General features: G+C 35.7%; 1 protein-coding gene and 2 pseudogenes across 2 annotated transcripts; all 3 read left to right on the forward strand.

Annotated features, from left to right (window-relative positions):
* Nucleotides 1-534: 534 nt before the first annotated feature.
* On the forward strand, nucleotides 535-5015 carry LOC110757573 (uncharacterized; annotated as a pseudogene). The gene is made up of 8 exons (XR_015835326.1): nucleotides 535-664; nucleotides 969-1911; nucleotides 2052-2198; nucleotides 2297-2604; nucleotides 2726-2872; nucleotides 3588-4334; nucleotides 4417-4563; nucleotides 4670-5015. The product of XR_015835326.1 is annotated as an uncharacterized LOC110757573 (transcript).
* Nucleotides 5016-6692: 1677 nt separating this feature from the next.
* Nucleotides 6693-8399, forward strand: LOC110757583 (F-box/LRR-repeat protein At4g14103-like; annotated as a pseudogene).
* A 4694-nt stretch (nucleotides 8400-13093) lies between these two features.
* On the forward strand, nucleotides 13094-16755 carry LOC110757584 (F-box/LRR-repeat protein At4g14103-like). The gene is made up of 4 exons (XM_021959244.2): nucleotides 13094-13265; nucleotides 14473-15455; nucleotides 15725-15871; nucleotides 16390-16755. The coding sequence occupies exons 2-4, from the start codon at nucleotides 14490-14492 to the stop codon at nucleotides 16681-16683; spliced, it is 1407 nt and encodes a 468-aa protein (XP_021814936.1). The 5' UTR covers nucleotides 13094-13265; nucleotides 14473-14489; the 3' UTR covers nucleotides 16684-16755.
* The last annotated feature ends 83 nt before the right edge of the window (nucleotides 16756-16838 follow it).

Genomic DNA, 16838 nt, shown 5'->3' on the forward strand with positions numbered 1-16838 from the left:
CATGTCAAACCCTTTTTTCTTTTATTTTTTAAATTTGTATGCCAATGTAGTGTGGAAAATGACATTAATTTGCAGACTAATGACACCTGCATTGGTAAGTGTGTGTGTTAGAAACCCCCTCCCCTTTTTGTAGTTTAGATTATCGCTTATATTCAAAAATCTTTTTTCGGTTTTCCGTTTTTCATACTTTTCCCCCAATAATAGGATTTCATCTAAAATAGTTGGAAAAATATTGTTGAAGAAGGCAAAAAACTATTAGCGCAAAGTACCCAATAGAGTTTTCTAATGAAATTAGTCGGTTTAAATTTAGCAGGTTTTTTTTTAAATTTTTTCTCAAGATAAAATTCTTTTTCTATGGTTACCGAAACAAAAGGAACTTGGCTGGGCCGAAAGATTAGGTAGCTAATGAATTTGGGCCAGGATGCATGAGCAAGGTCTTTCAATTGTAGACCTCAAAACCCAATTTTAAGCCCAAATTTCAACAAAATTGGCTTTCTGAGTACCTAAAAATTAAAATCCCGCGCAAGCGTTGGCCCCAAATCTCACATTCCGAAGAGAAAGGTATAGAACTGGCCGCTTTCTCATCTTCCTTTCTTTTCCCGTGGTTTGTCAGCAACCAAACAGAACCAGTTCGCTAGGCTCCACGAGTCCTCACTCATATGAGGTATTTTTCATTTTCTGAAGTATTATTTCGTTTGTCATATCGTTATTCTTGTGTGTATATATTCTCTGTCTGCATGCCATGAAAAACCCAGAAAGAAACTTTTGATTATCGTTATTCTTGTGTGTGTATATATATATATATATCATCTGTGTTTTTTTTTTCAATGTGGAAACTGGCACATCAAAGAAATTTCGTGAAAATGTTATTTGGGGATTTCTTGGAATTCAACTTTTGATTTCTCCAGTTTAATGGGTATCCATAGATAACTCTCTTAGAAGCCAAATTGGTCTTTGGATTTTTACAGAAAACGTGAGAAATCGACAATGCGTTCGAATTCAAAACTTCAAAGTCCAGCATGCACTGAAGATAGAATCAGTGGATTACCAGATGAAATTCTTTGCCACATTCTTTCCTTCCTTCCAACAGTCCAGGCTGTTAGGACCACCATTTTATCACATAGATGGAACCATGTGTGGGCTTCTGTTCCCAATATCGACCTATGTGACGATATAGAAGAATTTGATCAGGAGCGTTTTGCAGGGTTTGTGGATCATGTACTTTCCTCACGGGGCAACTCGAGCATTCATAGATTCCGTCTGCATACTAAGTACATGGCAGAATTTCCATGGTTGGATGATTGGATTTGCACTGCCATTACCCATAATGTTGTTGAACTCGATGTTGATCTTGCTCGGGACTCATTTTCATCCAAACCTTTTGAGTTGCCAAGAAGCCTTTACATGTGTAAAACATTGGTGGTTTTGAAGCTGAAGCTGCCCTCAATTATTACCTTTGCTCCTCACTCCGATTGTTTCCCAAGTCTCAAGTTCCTCCATGTTAATGTAGCATGTCCTGATGCTGCTGACTCAATGGGGAAGCTCTTTACTTGTTGCCCTGTACTTGAAGATTTGACTATTGAGGCAGAACCTGATGGAGGTTCCGTTTTGAATGTAAATATTTCTGCACCACATTTAAAGAGACTGCGTATGAATGTGTTACTCTGTATAATTGGTGAATATTATGATTACAAGACTTTTATTAATGCCAATACTCCAAATCTTGAAAAGTTCAGTTTCGACGGCAATGTTTTGGCAGTCTTTTCTTCAAAGGATGCAAAATCCCTAAAGATAGCCAAGAATAATTTTGAGGGCCTGCATGCGGGATCTGATGCTGCTGAGCTTTTACACAGGCATTTTGCAGGAATTGGCAACGTCGAATATCTGGTGGTTTCAGCACCTATTTTTGGGGTAAGTATGCTCTAACTGGTTCCCTTAGTGTCTCACAGCCTTTTTACACGCTTCGATTTATCAATTGTAATGCTATATTACCCTGAGGAAATATTTGATTTTTCTAGTCTTTGATTGATCAATACTTGTCATTTGTGAAGGATCCCCGCATTGTATATCGCTATCGTCTACCTATGTTGAATAATTTAAAACGCCTGGTGCTACTTTTCCAGAGTTGCTGCTCTTGGCAATCATTGATAAACTTTCTCTATGCATCGCCCAATCTGGAATCTCTTACCTTCAATAAGGTTAGTTTATGTGGATGTACCCTACGCTAAATGTTATCCATAAATACAATTTTTCAAGTATACTTTAATTTAACTCGTTTGTTCTGAATAATCTTTAGCACGCCAAATGTCTCAAACAGCACGACAAGGATGAATTAGTACATGAATGGACTCCACCTGAGTCTGTTCCTATTTGTTTGTTGTCACACCTGAAGACTGTTCGAATGCAAAGATCCGTCGGCGGTCAGATGAGATGAAAGTGGCAGAGTACTTGTTGAAGCACAGTGAGGTTTTGGATTACATGATATTCTGTACTAGAGCTACATATTTAAGAGAAGAGAAGAAGTTATGGGATGAAGTTCAGAAGTTCCCGAGGGTTTCACAGACGTGCGAAATTATATTCCCGAAGGTGTGCACTGAGAACTTCTAGGTTTTAATTATATGGTTTCCATTTCCAAGGTTGTGAATGGATCCTTTCTTTGTCGATAAAACATGAATGTATTTGGAGTACTTTATGTTTCTAACTCAATTGAATTGTGGCGTAATAGTATGAATTAGCTTCGTCTCTGAAACTAAGTTGTGAGTTTGCTAGTGAGAAAACTCAGACACAAATATCTGGTAACCTTTTTTCTGTAATGTACAAAGGAAATTGGTACAGAAAAAGTATACGAGTTGTTACTGGTATTTCGAGCAAGGTTGAGGCCCAGCTAAACACACACCAAAAAACAAAGTTTGGCATCAGTAACTTCATAATTAATTATAAAATAATTATAGGTTTTTTATTATGATATTATCTCTAGACTCTCTAAAACATAATTTGTGGTAAATCTCTATGTAAAGAAGTCTAATCATATTGGGTTACCAATCCATTTATGATAAATATTATTTATTAATCTAAGTATAAATTCGTAAGTTAGTAGTAATAAACTATCCAACTCCGATTCAACTTTGGCAACCTGACAGAGGATTGTAGATTTCGTCTTCCAATTAAAATGCTACACTGCCCTAATCATTCTTATCTTCCCCCTAACACTTTGTTATGTACTTACTTAATTAGTGTTTCTATATACTTCATCTTGAATAAGAATTATAGAACTATCACAACAAGTAATTAAAAATTCTTTCTTAGGAATTATTTTGCTTTTAAATAACAACAAATTCAGAAAAGCACAACCTATATAGCCAAGAGGACATGAACCAGCACCCCCCATTATTTTTTTGAGAAAACAAATCGCATCATAAATGGGTTGGAATACATGCATGGAAGATCGGATCAGTGGATTGCCAGATGAAATTCTTTGCCACATACTTTCTTTCCTTTACACAAAGGAAGCTGCGAAGACCAGCATTTTATCACACAGATGGAAAAATGTGTTGGCTTCTGTTTCTAGCTTTGACTTCTGTGTTCAGTCACCAAATATGGTCTCAGATCGTTGCGCGGGGTTCGTGGATCGAGTACTTGCCCTTGGTGGCTCCTCATACATTCATAGATTGCGGCTCGAGTGTGCTGATATCGAGGATTATTTTTCCCGGATTGATGCTTGGATTTGCACTGCTATTTCGCGTAAAGTTGTGGAACTTGATCTTTGCTTGCTCTCGTATTCGCACCAGAGTAGTTTTGAGTTGCCTAGAAGCCTTTTTATGTGCAACACATTGGAGGTTTTGAGACTGAGGGTGAAATCAAATCTGATTACCAAGCCTCCAACATCAAATTGTTTCCCTAGTCTCAAGTTTATGCATGTCACACTCTACCGTCCTTTTTATAGCTCAACACTCTACCGTACTTTTTATGACTCAACTCGGAACCTCTTTTCTTGTTGTCCTGTACTTGAAGATTTGATTATAGATGGATTTGTTCACCATAAACCAGCTTTTCTATTTAATGTCTTTGCGCCTAAACTGAAAAGACTAGAAATAAATTTGTATGTCATTCTGGACAGAAAATGTAATCATCCTAATGGTTGGAATCCGGAGGATAAATTTTGGAAGAATGCAGAATCACTCAGCAAAGCGAAAATCGCTCTCCGAGTGCCTGCAACGGGTTACCCCGGAGATACGTACTTACGGCAATTGCCTCATTATGCTGATCAATTAAGTAGCCTTTTAGCAGGAATTAACAAGGTTACATATTTGTCATTTTCAGCTCCAATTTCGGAGGTAAGTAAGCTCTAATATTAGCATCTTTTCTTTTATATATGCGTCCTTGATTGACTTATTTCTACTTGATCATTGCCTGAAGGGTCCTGACGTTATTCATCGATATCGTCTGCCTAAGTTTCATAATTTGAACCACTTGAAGCTACATCTTCAAACTTGCTGTGCCTGGAAGTCATTGACAAAGTGGCTCGACGTGTCCCCCAAACTGGAACATCTGGTGTTCAAAAAGGTAAGTATACGTAACGTTTATAAATTATAACCCTTTTGTTAAAACGGTTACCAATATACAATTTCGAAACATGTTATTTAACTCCTTAATTTTGAATAATCTCTAGAACATACAGTGGTGTTGGAAACATGCTGAGGGTTATCTGGTAGCACATAAGTGGCGTCCACCAGAATCTGTGCCTGTTTGCTTGTTGTCCAGCCTCAAAACTATTTGCATACGGGGATTCTACGGGCGGCCATCCGAGATGGAGGTGGCAAAGTATTTGCTGAAGCACGGCGAGGTTTTGACTAAGGTGACAATTTGTTATACCAATGATTTGGTTGTAGCAGAAGAGATGAGGTTACTGCAGGAACTTTCGAAGTTCCCAAGGGGTTCAAAGACTTGCCAAGTTGAACTTTTGGAACTCAAGTCCTAGGTCTTATGATATATCATATATGTGGAACCCCATTACAACATTTGTGAATAGGGTACTTTCTTTTTCGATGAAACGTGAATTTATTAGCAGTTTTGGAGGAATTGGCGTATGGCTTTATTATAGATAATCAGTTTTGCAAAGAAATTCACCAAAAACATGTTTATGGTATACGATCCGAAGATAAAATAATTTGGGAAACAAAATAAAGATTTCGGACGAAAACTATTCAAACGCATAGACAAGTAAATAGCGAAACTATGTGATTCGTGAACAATAAAATCTACAACAGTTAACATTATTTAAGAAATACATAGGAACTGTGTATCAAGAACATCTCCAATATTAGAGACCCATATTTAGAGCCCTCGATTTCTAATAAAGCATTGCAACCATGCATATACATGCACATAAAACAGATTTAAGCCCTCATCGTTCTTATTTGCCCTAGCACTTTGTCATGTTATTAGAAGCATGTCCGTGAAAAAAAAAAGTGTTGAAGGGACCATTTATTTTGGTTATTGCTAGCAAGCTTAATTTTGTGTACTAGTTATATCAATTAATCTGGTAAATAACTAATGAACTCATTATCTGTCACATGAAGTGATAAAACTCAACCTGAGTTGATTATCTCCTCTGTATACATAATGATAGTAAGTCTAATCATATCAGGTTACTTGGTGATCGCGTCTTATATGATACAGCCCTAACATACCAGGACTGTGCTATATATATATATATATATATATTTATTTATTTATTTATTTATTTATTTATACAAGTGATATTCTACTTTAATTTAATCTAGTCTACGGGAAGGGGATTATATTTTGTTTATTATAAGAGATGAATATTCAATATTATGGAATCTAGGTGTTTCCCCTGTTCTGATGTTACTTTATTTTCCTGCTGTTTCTCAGCAAGCAAACAGAGTAAAGCAGGGCAATAAAACTACAATTGGGTTCTACCAACCGAGAACCATATCAGGTATTTTTCCGTTTTCTGAAATATCTTCTTTTTAATCTTTCTTCTTATCCTCTGTTTGGATACCAAGTTAACACGCAGGCAAACGAAAAGAAAACATAGTGCCAATTTTAATTCTGCTATTTGTTTTTTTGGTCAAGTAATTCTGCTGTTTATGGAAGTTAAAGTGAAAATATTTTATCGGAATTGCTTTTAAATGAGTGTTAAGGAGAGTTTTCCATTAGTTTGGAGTGTAAAGATTGTTATGGAGAAAATTTTCTCTAGTTTAATAGGTACCAACCATAGGTGAATAATCCTTTGTTTCTCCCTTTATTATGGATCAATTGGATACACTAAAGTGCTTCTTAAGCAACTAAAGTGGCGTAGAACATCTAGATGATCGAGAAACAGTTTGACCGCAAAAACAACACAGCATGTCAAGAACGGCAAGACGAGTGCAACTCACCGCTTTGATGTGACATATATATGGGCTTTTTACGCTGATGATTGCTAACTTAAAACAATCTTTTAAGTTTTAAAAATGATTTTGGAATTTACTCTGCTTTTGTTTTTTAATAAGAGTTTCTAGGACTTGAGGTAGTATTGGTATTGTTATCCCTATATTCATATCAATAAAACTTTAAAGCTATCTCAATCCACTGATCCTAATTAGGCTATCATTTGAATGTGTCAGAAAGTTACATGGTTGTTTGATTTGAACCGTAATTGGCATTACACTTCTCAGGAAACGTAAATGGCTTCGAACTCAAAGCCTCATCAAGCATGCATTGATGAAGACAGGATCAGTGGATTACCGGATGAAGTTCTTTGCCACATTCTTTCCTTCCTTTACACAATCACAGCTGTAAAAACCTGCGTCTTATCACACAGATGGAAGAATTTGTGGGCTTCGGTTCCCAATCTAAAGTTGCTTATATGTTCACCAAAATCTGACTACACATGTTGTCCAGGATTTGTGGATCGAGTACTTTCATCTCGTGGCTCGTCAAGAATTCATCGGTTCCATCTTAATTGTTATGTGGCACACAAATATTTTTCTCATCTTGATGAGTGGATTTGCACTGCCATTAATGTCGTCGAACTCCATCTTTCGTTGTTCCCAAATCCATGGCAGCGTTATGAGTTGCCTAGAACCCTTTTCATGTGCAAGACGCTGGTGGTTTTGAAGTTGAGGCTGCAATTCAATATCGTTGCCATCCCACCGAACTCGGATTGTTTCCCAAATCTCAAGTTCCTCCACGTTTCAGTCTGCTTTCCGGATGCGGACTCAATGAAGAAGCTCTTTTCTTGTTGCCCTGCACTTGAAGATTTGATTATAGATGGACATGTTGAGAAAATCCCCGGAGACGCTGATTCTGTCTTGAGATTAAATGTTTCTGCACCCAAACTAAAAATACTACAAATAAGTTTGAAGGGCAGTTGGATGAGGAATGTTTCTATCACAGTCAATGCTCCACAGCTTGAAACGTTGGATCTCATGGAGAATTTTTTTGCCACCTATTCTTTGAAGAATTCAAAAACCCTAAGCAAAGCCAAGGTTGATGTCCAAGTGTATAGGGCATATCACGCTGATCCTGGAATTGATTATGCTCATCGATTATGCTCATCGCACGCATAGGCTTTTTGCAGGAATTATCAATGTTAAATCTCTGTCTCTTGCAGCTCCCATTTTGACAGTAAGTAATCTCTAACTTGTTCTCTTTAGTTTCCAAAAGCCTTTTTAATTACATGATGAAATTTATCAATGACAATATGTGATTAAGTCTTTGATATGCCTATTTGCTTTGTCTTTCTTGGAGAATCCTTGCCTCGAATTTCAAGGTCCGCTGCCTAAGTTCTATAATTTGAACCACTTGGAGGTACGTCTTAAAACCTGCTCCTCCTGGAAATCACTGACAAAGTTGCTCGAGATATCACCCAATCTGGAGAATCTTGTCTTTGAAAATGTAAGTATATAAAAATAGGTTTAGCCTCTGCACTAAATGGGTCTTATATACAGTTCTTTTCAAAAGTTTTTATTGAACTAATTTGTTTTAAATGATCCTTATTAGAACATCAAGTGTCATGCCGATCATGACAAGAATGATCAATGGTGTCAACCAGAGACTGTGCCTATTTGTTTGTTCCCAAGCCTCGAGACTGTTCAGCATGACAAGAATGATCAATGGTGTCAACCAGAGACTGTGCCTACTTGTTTGTTCTCAAGCCTCAAGACTGTTTGCGTACGGGGATTCAGATGGCAGTCATACGAGATGGAAGCGGTGAAGTACATGCTGAAGCACGGTGAAGCTTTAAACAAAGTGACAGTTTATGCTAGAAATATCTCAGCAGAAAAACAGATGGAGTGGCAGCAGGAGTTTGTAGATTTCCCAAGGGTTTCAAAGACTTGCCAAATTGAACTTGTGCAACTCATAGATAGGGGTTTTTAGCTCTTCCTTAAATATTCAATCATGGCAAAGAAATTCAACATAAGTTCATGCAAAACTATGTGCTATATATTTTGCATGATATAGATTTCTTCTACTGTTTTAGCATGCGCTATAAATTTTTGATTTAATGGCCAAAATATTATAGAATCCAGATACTTTCCCCGTTTCTCAGCAAGCAAACAGAATAAAGCAGTGCATTAGAACTATAATTGGGCTCAACCAATCTCGAACCATATGAGGCATTTTCCCTTTTCTGAATCATCTTTTGTATTACTTCTTTACTCTTTCGGATATTCTCTGTTTGAATTTGGATACCAACCAACCATATGTGAAATTATTATTATTATTTTTTAAAAACAATTGGCTGTTATTGTTAGACCAAGTCCAAGTCACGAGCAGATTGTTATTGATAAGTCAGTTGTGGATTTGAATTTGAATAGTTGATATGCTGATAATGTTATTTTGTAATTGAGCTGATCCCTTGTTTATTGGAACAGCTCATGTATTTTGAATTGTAAATTATCAATACAGTAGTATAAATACGTGCTTACACCAGAGTTACTGGTGTAGCCTTTTCTCCCATTTCCTCTTCTTTCATTTATTATTTTCTTGTTATATTTTTTCCTTCTTTATCTTGAATGATTTGGCCATTACAAATTTTTTTCTTCTTTCTCTTTCCAACTTTTTTCTAGTTAAACAATTTTTTTTAAACGCACAACCCTTTTCCTCCTATTGTACGTTTAATTTTTAATTTTTAAATTTTTTATAAATACATCTCTTTAATTTCTATTTCTTTAGAAAAACAAAAACAAAAATGAACTTGTGCTCAAACACAATTCCTCTTTTATACCAAAAATTTTCCTTTTCTTTTATGCTCCGTTTGGATGAAGGAATTGCCAATTACATAGAATTTAAAATGACGGAATTTAGATTTCCGTCATTTCAATTTCTGGCAATTGAAGATTTCAGTGTTTGGATTTATGTATGTCGGATTTTGTAAATGACAGAAATTGAAATTTTCAATGTTTGGATATCTCATGTAAATTATAAATGACAAAAATTAAATATTTCGAAGATGAATATCTTCTCTTTTGACCATTTGTTGATGTTGGTGAAATATCATCAATAACATGAATATCTTCTAAATCTTGTGTATCACCATCGAAATCAATATAATCAACTTTATCAGTATGAGTCATAACTTCATCAGTAGAATTTGATACACAAGGTATTGCTGAATTAATATCATCAATCAGCTTTAATTCAATATTTTCATGCGCAGACACTTCTCCGGTACCTATGGAATTAGAACTAGAAGCAATCAAGACCCTGATACTTCTTTTTCACTTGCCAAAAGACCAATGACCAGAGAAATTAAAAGGGCTTCGATTAAAAAGTTGCAGACAAAAGGATAGGAATAAACGATTAAGATTATGAGGGTATTAATGACTTGTTGTATATGAAGTTAACAACTACAGAGCAAGGCGATAACACAAAGTGATAAAGCTAGCAAACAACTACAGAGTGATTAATGACTTTTTTTATTTATCAAAAGTTTGGCCTTTTTTTATTTATTTAAGTTTTGGCTCCACGGAAAATATGAATTCCCGCACTACGGAAATTGTGAAATGACGTCTATTTTGGTGGAAATTAAACTCGGGAATTTGATGCCTCAATTTCCATGATTTTTTCCGCGCGTCATTTAATAAATTCCGCGCTTAAGTTGCCAAACAAGGGAATTGTCAATTTCTTCTCTTAAATTCCCGACTTTTAGCTAAATTCTGAGTTATTTTCCCGCATCCAAACGGAGGGTTATAGTGAAGAACCCCAACATGACTCATCACTTTCCGATTCATCTTCTGATTCTCTAGATGAGCACTTTTTGGAATCTTGTTGATTTAGAGTCCGACGAAGAAGTAATAAATAAAAAAACACTAAATTGTAATAAAATAATAATTCAATATGACACGTCACGTGGAGTGTAAAATTGTGTAAGATGTCAAATTTCCACATCAGTCATCAAACTTAAATTTGATGTTTGGTATTTGACATCTACCTTGAAGATGCTCTAAACATTAACGTGTCAATGTGTAGAATAGTCAAACCAAATCATCCAAACTTATTGTCTTTTAATAATTTTTTTTAATACAAGTGATAGTCTCTAAAGACTCTAAATTAATCTAATCAATGGGAAGGGGGCACAAACTTTTTTTTGTTGAGAAAAAATGATAGTAATTATTGATGAAACATAGGAAAGTACAAAGCAGCCATAATGCTGGATATGGGTACAATGTCTCCAAGGACCAAATACAACAACATGTTGATTTGATCTAAAAAGAATTACGCCTTAAGCAAAAGACACTTAAATCCCCGATTCAACAGCCAAAAACACTTGTACTCAGACTTACAATATAGATTCAACAGCAGAAAAGGTAAATCCATATCGAAAACCACAACTAAAATACAAAACACATCAAACTCCTAAAGAGTTCCTGAGAATTACTAGAATAAAACAAACAAAGAAACAGGATCACGGCTCCACATACTCTCTGGCAACTGAAAAGACTCACAATGCCATACTGGCTAAACCCTTAGGCCATCTCCAACCCAAATGGGGCTAAACCTAAATTTTCCCCCTTCAAAATACAACTATTCATGTATTGCCTCGACTCAAATAGTTTTTCTTCTAACTATGCAGACTCAAAATTTGAGTCCGCAATTTTGTTAAATTGTTTAAGAATGATTAACCCTTAATTTTTTTTGTCATTATTTTTTTTTTATAACATCATGATTTATTTTTCTAAACATTCTAATCTAAAAAAATTCAAAATTCAAAAACAAAATCTTAATTCATAAATATAAAAGGAAACCACACAAATTATGAACAAATAAGTGGATATTTATATAATTTAGGATGAGATTTGGGTTAGATTAATTAATATTAATATTTTGACCGTTGGATTTCATTTTGGATTGTTGGATTTTGTTTTAAAGTTAGATTTAGTCACCCAAAAAAAAAAAAACAAAAAAGACCCATGGCTGTTTGATGAGAGGTGGCGGCTAAGCATAGATTTTAACAAATTGAACGCAAGCAAATTCTTTGCCATTGGATTTCAAACGCCAGAACATCACCTCTGTCAAAAACAAAAGGGTTAATCATTTTATTAGTCCCTAAATTTAGACCTGATTTGTATTTGAGTCCCTCAATTTTCAAAATCGTTCCCGTGGTCCTTCAACTTCAGTTTCGTTAGGACAAATGGTCCTGCCGTCAATTTTGTTAACTTTTCTATTAAATGCAAGGGTAAAATGGTATTTTTGTATTAAATTGATTAAAATATGAATAAAAAATTAAAATTAAGCTCTCTCTCCCCCTCTATCCCGATTTCTACTCCCCTCAAACTTGATTTTTCTTCTTTTTTTTTTCTTTTTTTTCAAAATTTTCTTTTATTGTTATTTTAAAGATATGATTTTTTATTCATTTTGTTTGTTTTAATATAAAAATACCATTTTGACCCTGCATTTAATAGAAAAAGTTAACAAAATTCACGGTAGGACCATTTGTCCTAACGAAAGTGAAGTTAAAGGACCACGGAAACGATTTTGGAAATTAAGGGACTCAAATGCAAATCGGATCTAAATTCAAGGATTAATAAAACGATTAACCCAAAACAAAACATGTGGGTTGGAATTACACAACTGGCGGGCCCCGCTTCAAGTTAGAAAAATAACTCGAAGGTCCAGCATTATTTCTCCTCACGTGGGCGCTTTTTGCTCTTTCCATGGGCTCCACTCTTTAAAGTCCAGGCAAAACATCAGGCGAAATATAGCCCAACTTATTGCCTCGATTGGTATTTAGCCACCTGCAATACATGGGTTGAAGATGGATTTCAGGCTAAAAACAAAAAAAAAAAAGGCTTTTAGTCCATTGGGTGGAGATGGCCTTAGTGCCACACCGGCTAAACCCCAACCCACACAATACAACAACTTCCATTTTTGTAACTCTAAAATCTGAACTGGAGCCAAATCCGTGTATATATGGGCCAAAACGACAACTATATCATGGAGACAATGGTGTTTCGGGGTGGCTGCTAAACCCATCGATGTCAACACTGCTGCATCCTCCTTGACCACCAAGACCCTACACAAAAAAACAAAAACAAAACCAACTAACAAATCCTATATCCTAATAGATCTAACCATAAAATTTGTCCTAATAGATCTAGCCATAAAACCTAAGAAGGGGCAGTAAGAGACACCCCAGGAAAGTGGAGAGAGAAAGAGGGGGGTTGAAAGGGAAGGATAAAGAGGGGAAAGAGGAAGGGGATGAGGGAAGATGAGAAGAGGGGAGGGGGAGGATGGGCGGTCCCCACCTCCCCCTAGCTGAAAGAGGGCTTGGGGTTATCAGAGAGAGAGAGAGAGAGAGAGAGAGAGAGAGAGAGCTTTTTTGGGTTTTGTGGAATTCAAACTTTTAGTGCAAAAGAAGCGAGCTCACTGTCTTGACCAACTAGCTTAACTCATATTTGCTTTTAATACTTTCTTTTGGGGAAAACCACAAATATTTGATAGAATTTATTCAAAATTTTCATATTTTCTATTAACTTGCATTTTTCGATAATGTATTGCTATCGATATTTCCATTTATATTCATACCCAAAAAAAATATTTCCATTTTTGCGTTCATGTTTTTGGAACCTCGATATTTTCGTCAACATAAATATTTAATACCCTCCATATTCCCATCAACGCCTCCATGGGGAAGTAGCCCAACTTCTCATCTTCATTTGTTTTCCCGTTGTTTATCAGCAGCCAAACAAAGTTCATCGGCACGGCGACACCCTAAAACTAGAATTGCCTTCGGCAAACCAAAACCATATAAGGTATTTTTCATTTTCTGATATAATTTCTATTAGCTCTTGTTATGTTATATACCCTCTGTTTGGATACCCAAAAAAAACTAAATGATTTAATACCTTGTAGTATAATGTCAATAGAAACCCACATACAACTCGGGTTGGACTAACAGATCGGACTGATCTAAAGATTTAGATTTGATTTGGATCAGTGGATTGAACCTTTCAATCCATATTTGATGAGTGTTGGATTAAGATGGGATCATATTCATTTTTTATTATTTTTAATGTGATAGTCTAAATTACAAAGGGAAGATGGTTTCTCACATACATACACTATCAAGGTGTCATGGGAATTCAAACTTGAGACCACTGGTCTGTAAATCAAAGCCATTTTCCACTGGACAATACCCCGTTAGCGCGGGATCATATTTAGTTTAAGACCTAGAAAAAAAATAAATCAAAATCTCATTAGTAATATCGTTCTTTTATAGTGTTTATCTCTCTTTTCGAATATTGATACTTTATTGTAAATAACTAGTTTTTTTTTTGTTGGAGTATAAATAAATAGTTTAAGTGTGTTCTAAATGTATATAAAACACAAATTACTCTTGCACACACATGTAAAATTTATATTAAATTATATTAAATATTTTCTTAAGTTGGTCGGATTATTATCTGAGCATACCAACTGTAAATATTTAATGATTTGTTAGGTTAATGATTATTGGATTCTGATATGTATTGGATTCGGATTAAAACCGGATCCATTGACAGGTCTAGAAAAGATTAGTGAAAAAAATTATTTGAGAATTTGCAGAGTTTTTACTGAATTTTTAAGTGTAGAATTTTATGGAGCAAATTTTCTCTAGCTTCATGGATACAATTTCCCGAGTTTCATTGGTTTATGCATATAATCTTTTTTTCTTCAAAAAATACTTTCCTCATTCCCGTGAAAGTATAAACCTCTACTTCGTTTGACATGTGTACATAAATTTTTCTTTTTGTGAATTATTTTTGCATATTTGTGAAACTGTTCTATAATTTCTCCCTTTACAAGCAATGTCCCAAGGACATAAACCAAATAATTTTTATTTTCTATGGGTACTAAAACAAGCGTACAATGCTTGTAAAGCCACCGAAATCACATGGTTGTTTGGGTTTTCACCTTCTTCTTCTTTTTTTGTCAAAGGGTTTTCTCCCTTACCACATTATGTTTTTTTTTTTCCCTCAGAAAACATATCATTGGAAATGGATTCGAACTCAAAGTCAATGTGTCCCAAAGCACGCACTGAAGATAGGATCAGTGCATTGCCAGATGCAATCATTTGCCACATTCTTTCCTTCCTTCCAACATCAGATGCTGTAACGACCTGCTTTTTATCAAATCGATGGAAGAATATGTGGACTCTTGTTCCCACTGTAGAGCTAATTGTGTTGTCAACTGCATGGGATTCAGGTGGTACTGCAGCGTATGTGGATCGATACCTTCTCTTTCGCGGATCATCAAACATTCACAAATTTCATCTTTGCTGTGTCGATCTCAACGGCATAGTTGGTCGTATCAATGGATGGATTTGCACTGCCCTTAGGCGTAATGTTGTTGAGCTCCACCTTGAGTTTGATGAGAGGGACGATTCGCACGAATTTCTTGTGTTGCCTCAAGATCTTTTCGTGTGCAAGACTTTGGAGACTTTGAAGCTGAGTCTGGGAGAGCATGTTACTGCCGTTGCTCCTCTCGCATCAAACTGTTTCCCAAGGCTCAAGTCCCTCCACATTACATTCGATTTTCCAAAATATGTCGAGCAAATCGAGACGCTCTTTTCCTGCTGCCCTGCGCTCGAAGATTTGGTTGTAGATGGAGATCTTGGATGGCTTGAAGAGAATCAAGTTTTGAATGTAACGATCTCCGCACCGAAACTAAAAAGACTAAAAATATACTTGTTTGCTCATGCTATGACACTAGGGGAGAACAAGATTTTTGTTAACGCGGATGTTCCAAGTCTTGAAGACTTGGATCTCACGGAGAACTTCTTGGCGAGCTATTGTTTGAAGGGTGCAAAATCCTTGACCAACGCCAAGATTGATTTCAGCGTAATGCGTGAGGAGGATGAAGGCCACCCTGCCGATGTCCTTGCTGATGTTGATCGTGTGCAGAGGCTTTTTGCAGAAATCAGCAATGTTAAACAATTGTCACTTGTAGTTCCAGTTTTGGGGGTAAACTGTATACTCAACTTGTTCTCTTACTGGTCTGTTGCCTTTTCAATTGCTAGAATTTGTCAATGTTAATGTTGTATGAAATGATGTTATTTGTACTATATTTACTGAACATATTGTATAATACAAATGGAGCCTACCTTCATTAGAAAGGTGGTCAATAAATGTGGTTCAAATAGCATTATATTGTATTGATATTGTATATATTATGCTGACGAAATATTTAATTTCTGAGGTAAATGACCTAATATACTTATTGTTCCATGCAGGATCCTCACATCGAATATCAATGTTCTTTGCCAACATTCAATCATTTGAACCAGTTGGAGCTAAATCACTTAGCATGCTGCTCATGGAAATCACTGACAAACATGCTCAAGATAACGCCCAATTTGGAACATCTTCTCTTTGCAATTGTAAGTCTAAGTGGATTTACCTTTACGCTAAATATATGGTCTGGATATATAATATACAGAAATTCTCTTATGCGGACATCCGGACGTTATTATCGTGCGGACACCGTGTATTTTGTATTACTCCTCTCTGTTTTCTTGCCTGTTTACAATAGGATCCGCACGATAATAACGTGCGGACATCCGGATAAGAGAATAACTATATATATATATAAATATACATGGTCCTAAGTATACCGTGTCTATTTTTTTAAGTGTTCATTAAAATACCATCATCGCAAAAAATTAGACAAATTGAAAACCATTAAGACATCTCTAATTGTGACCAATAAAACAATATTTAATTGAGTGGTTGGTTGGAGATTTAACTGATTTTTTGTAAACATGATCTTTGAGGAAATACCTAGAAAATTGACAGTTCGAATAATTGAAATACAAGTGGAGGGTCCTACAAGATGTCCCTCAAATATATGTGTATTCAGTTTTCAAGGATTTTTACTCATATTTTGAACTATCTTTAGAACATTAAATGCGATGCTGCTCATGATGAAGATGAGTTGGAACATAAATGGTCTCCACCCGAGCTTGTGCCTGTTTGTTTGTCTTCATGCCTCAAGACTATTTGCATATCGGGATTCAAGGGAGGGTCAGATGAGATGGAGATGGTAGAGTATTTGTTGGAGCACGGTCAGCTCCTCAATGAGTTGAAAGTTTTGACTTTCGATATGGAGTTTGATAACGCGTTAGAGGTATTGATGGAAATTATATTGTTCCCAAGGGCTTCAAACACTTGTGAAATTCAATGTTTCAATTGAAAGTTGTGGAAGGAGATCCTTTTGTTTGCTATGAACAGCTTTGCTTCTGTAACTCTTGAAGTCTTTCTTTTGCTAAAGTGTGCGTTAAATCTCTTGGGTTGAGGACGCAGACATTGTTTTTATGGAGGATATTGTTTTTGAGTTCGCTGAAATTT

Source organism: Prunus avium, chromosome 4 (assembly GCF_965620075.1).
Source record: "Prunus avium chromosome 4, drPruAviu1.hap1.1, whole genome shotgun sequence".
Lineage (NCBI taxonomy): Eukaryota > Viridiplantae > Streptophyta > Magnoliopsida > Rosales > Rosaceae > Prunus > Prunus avium.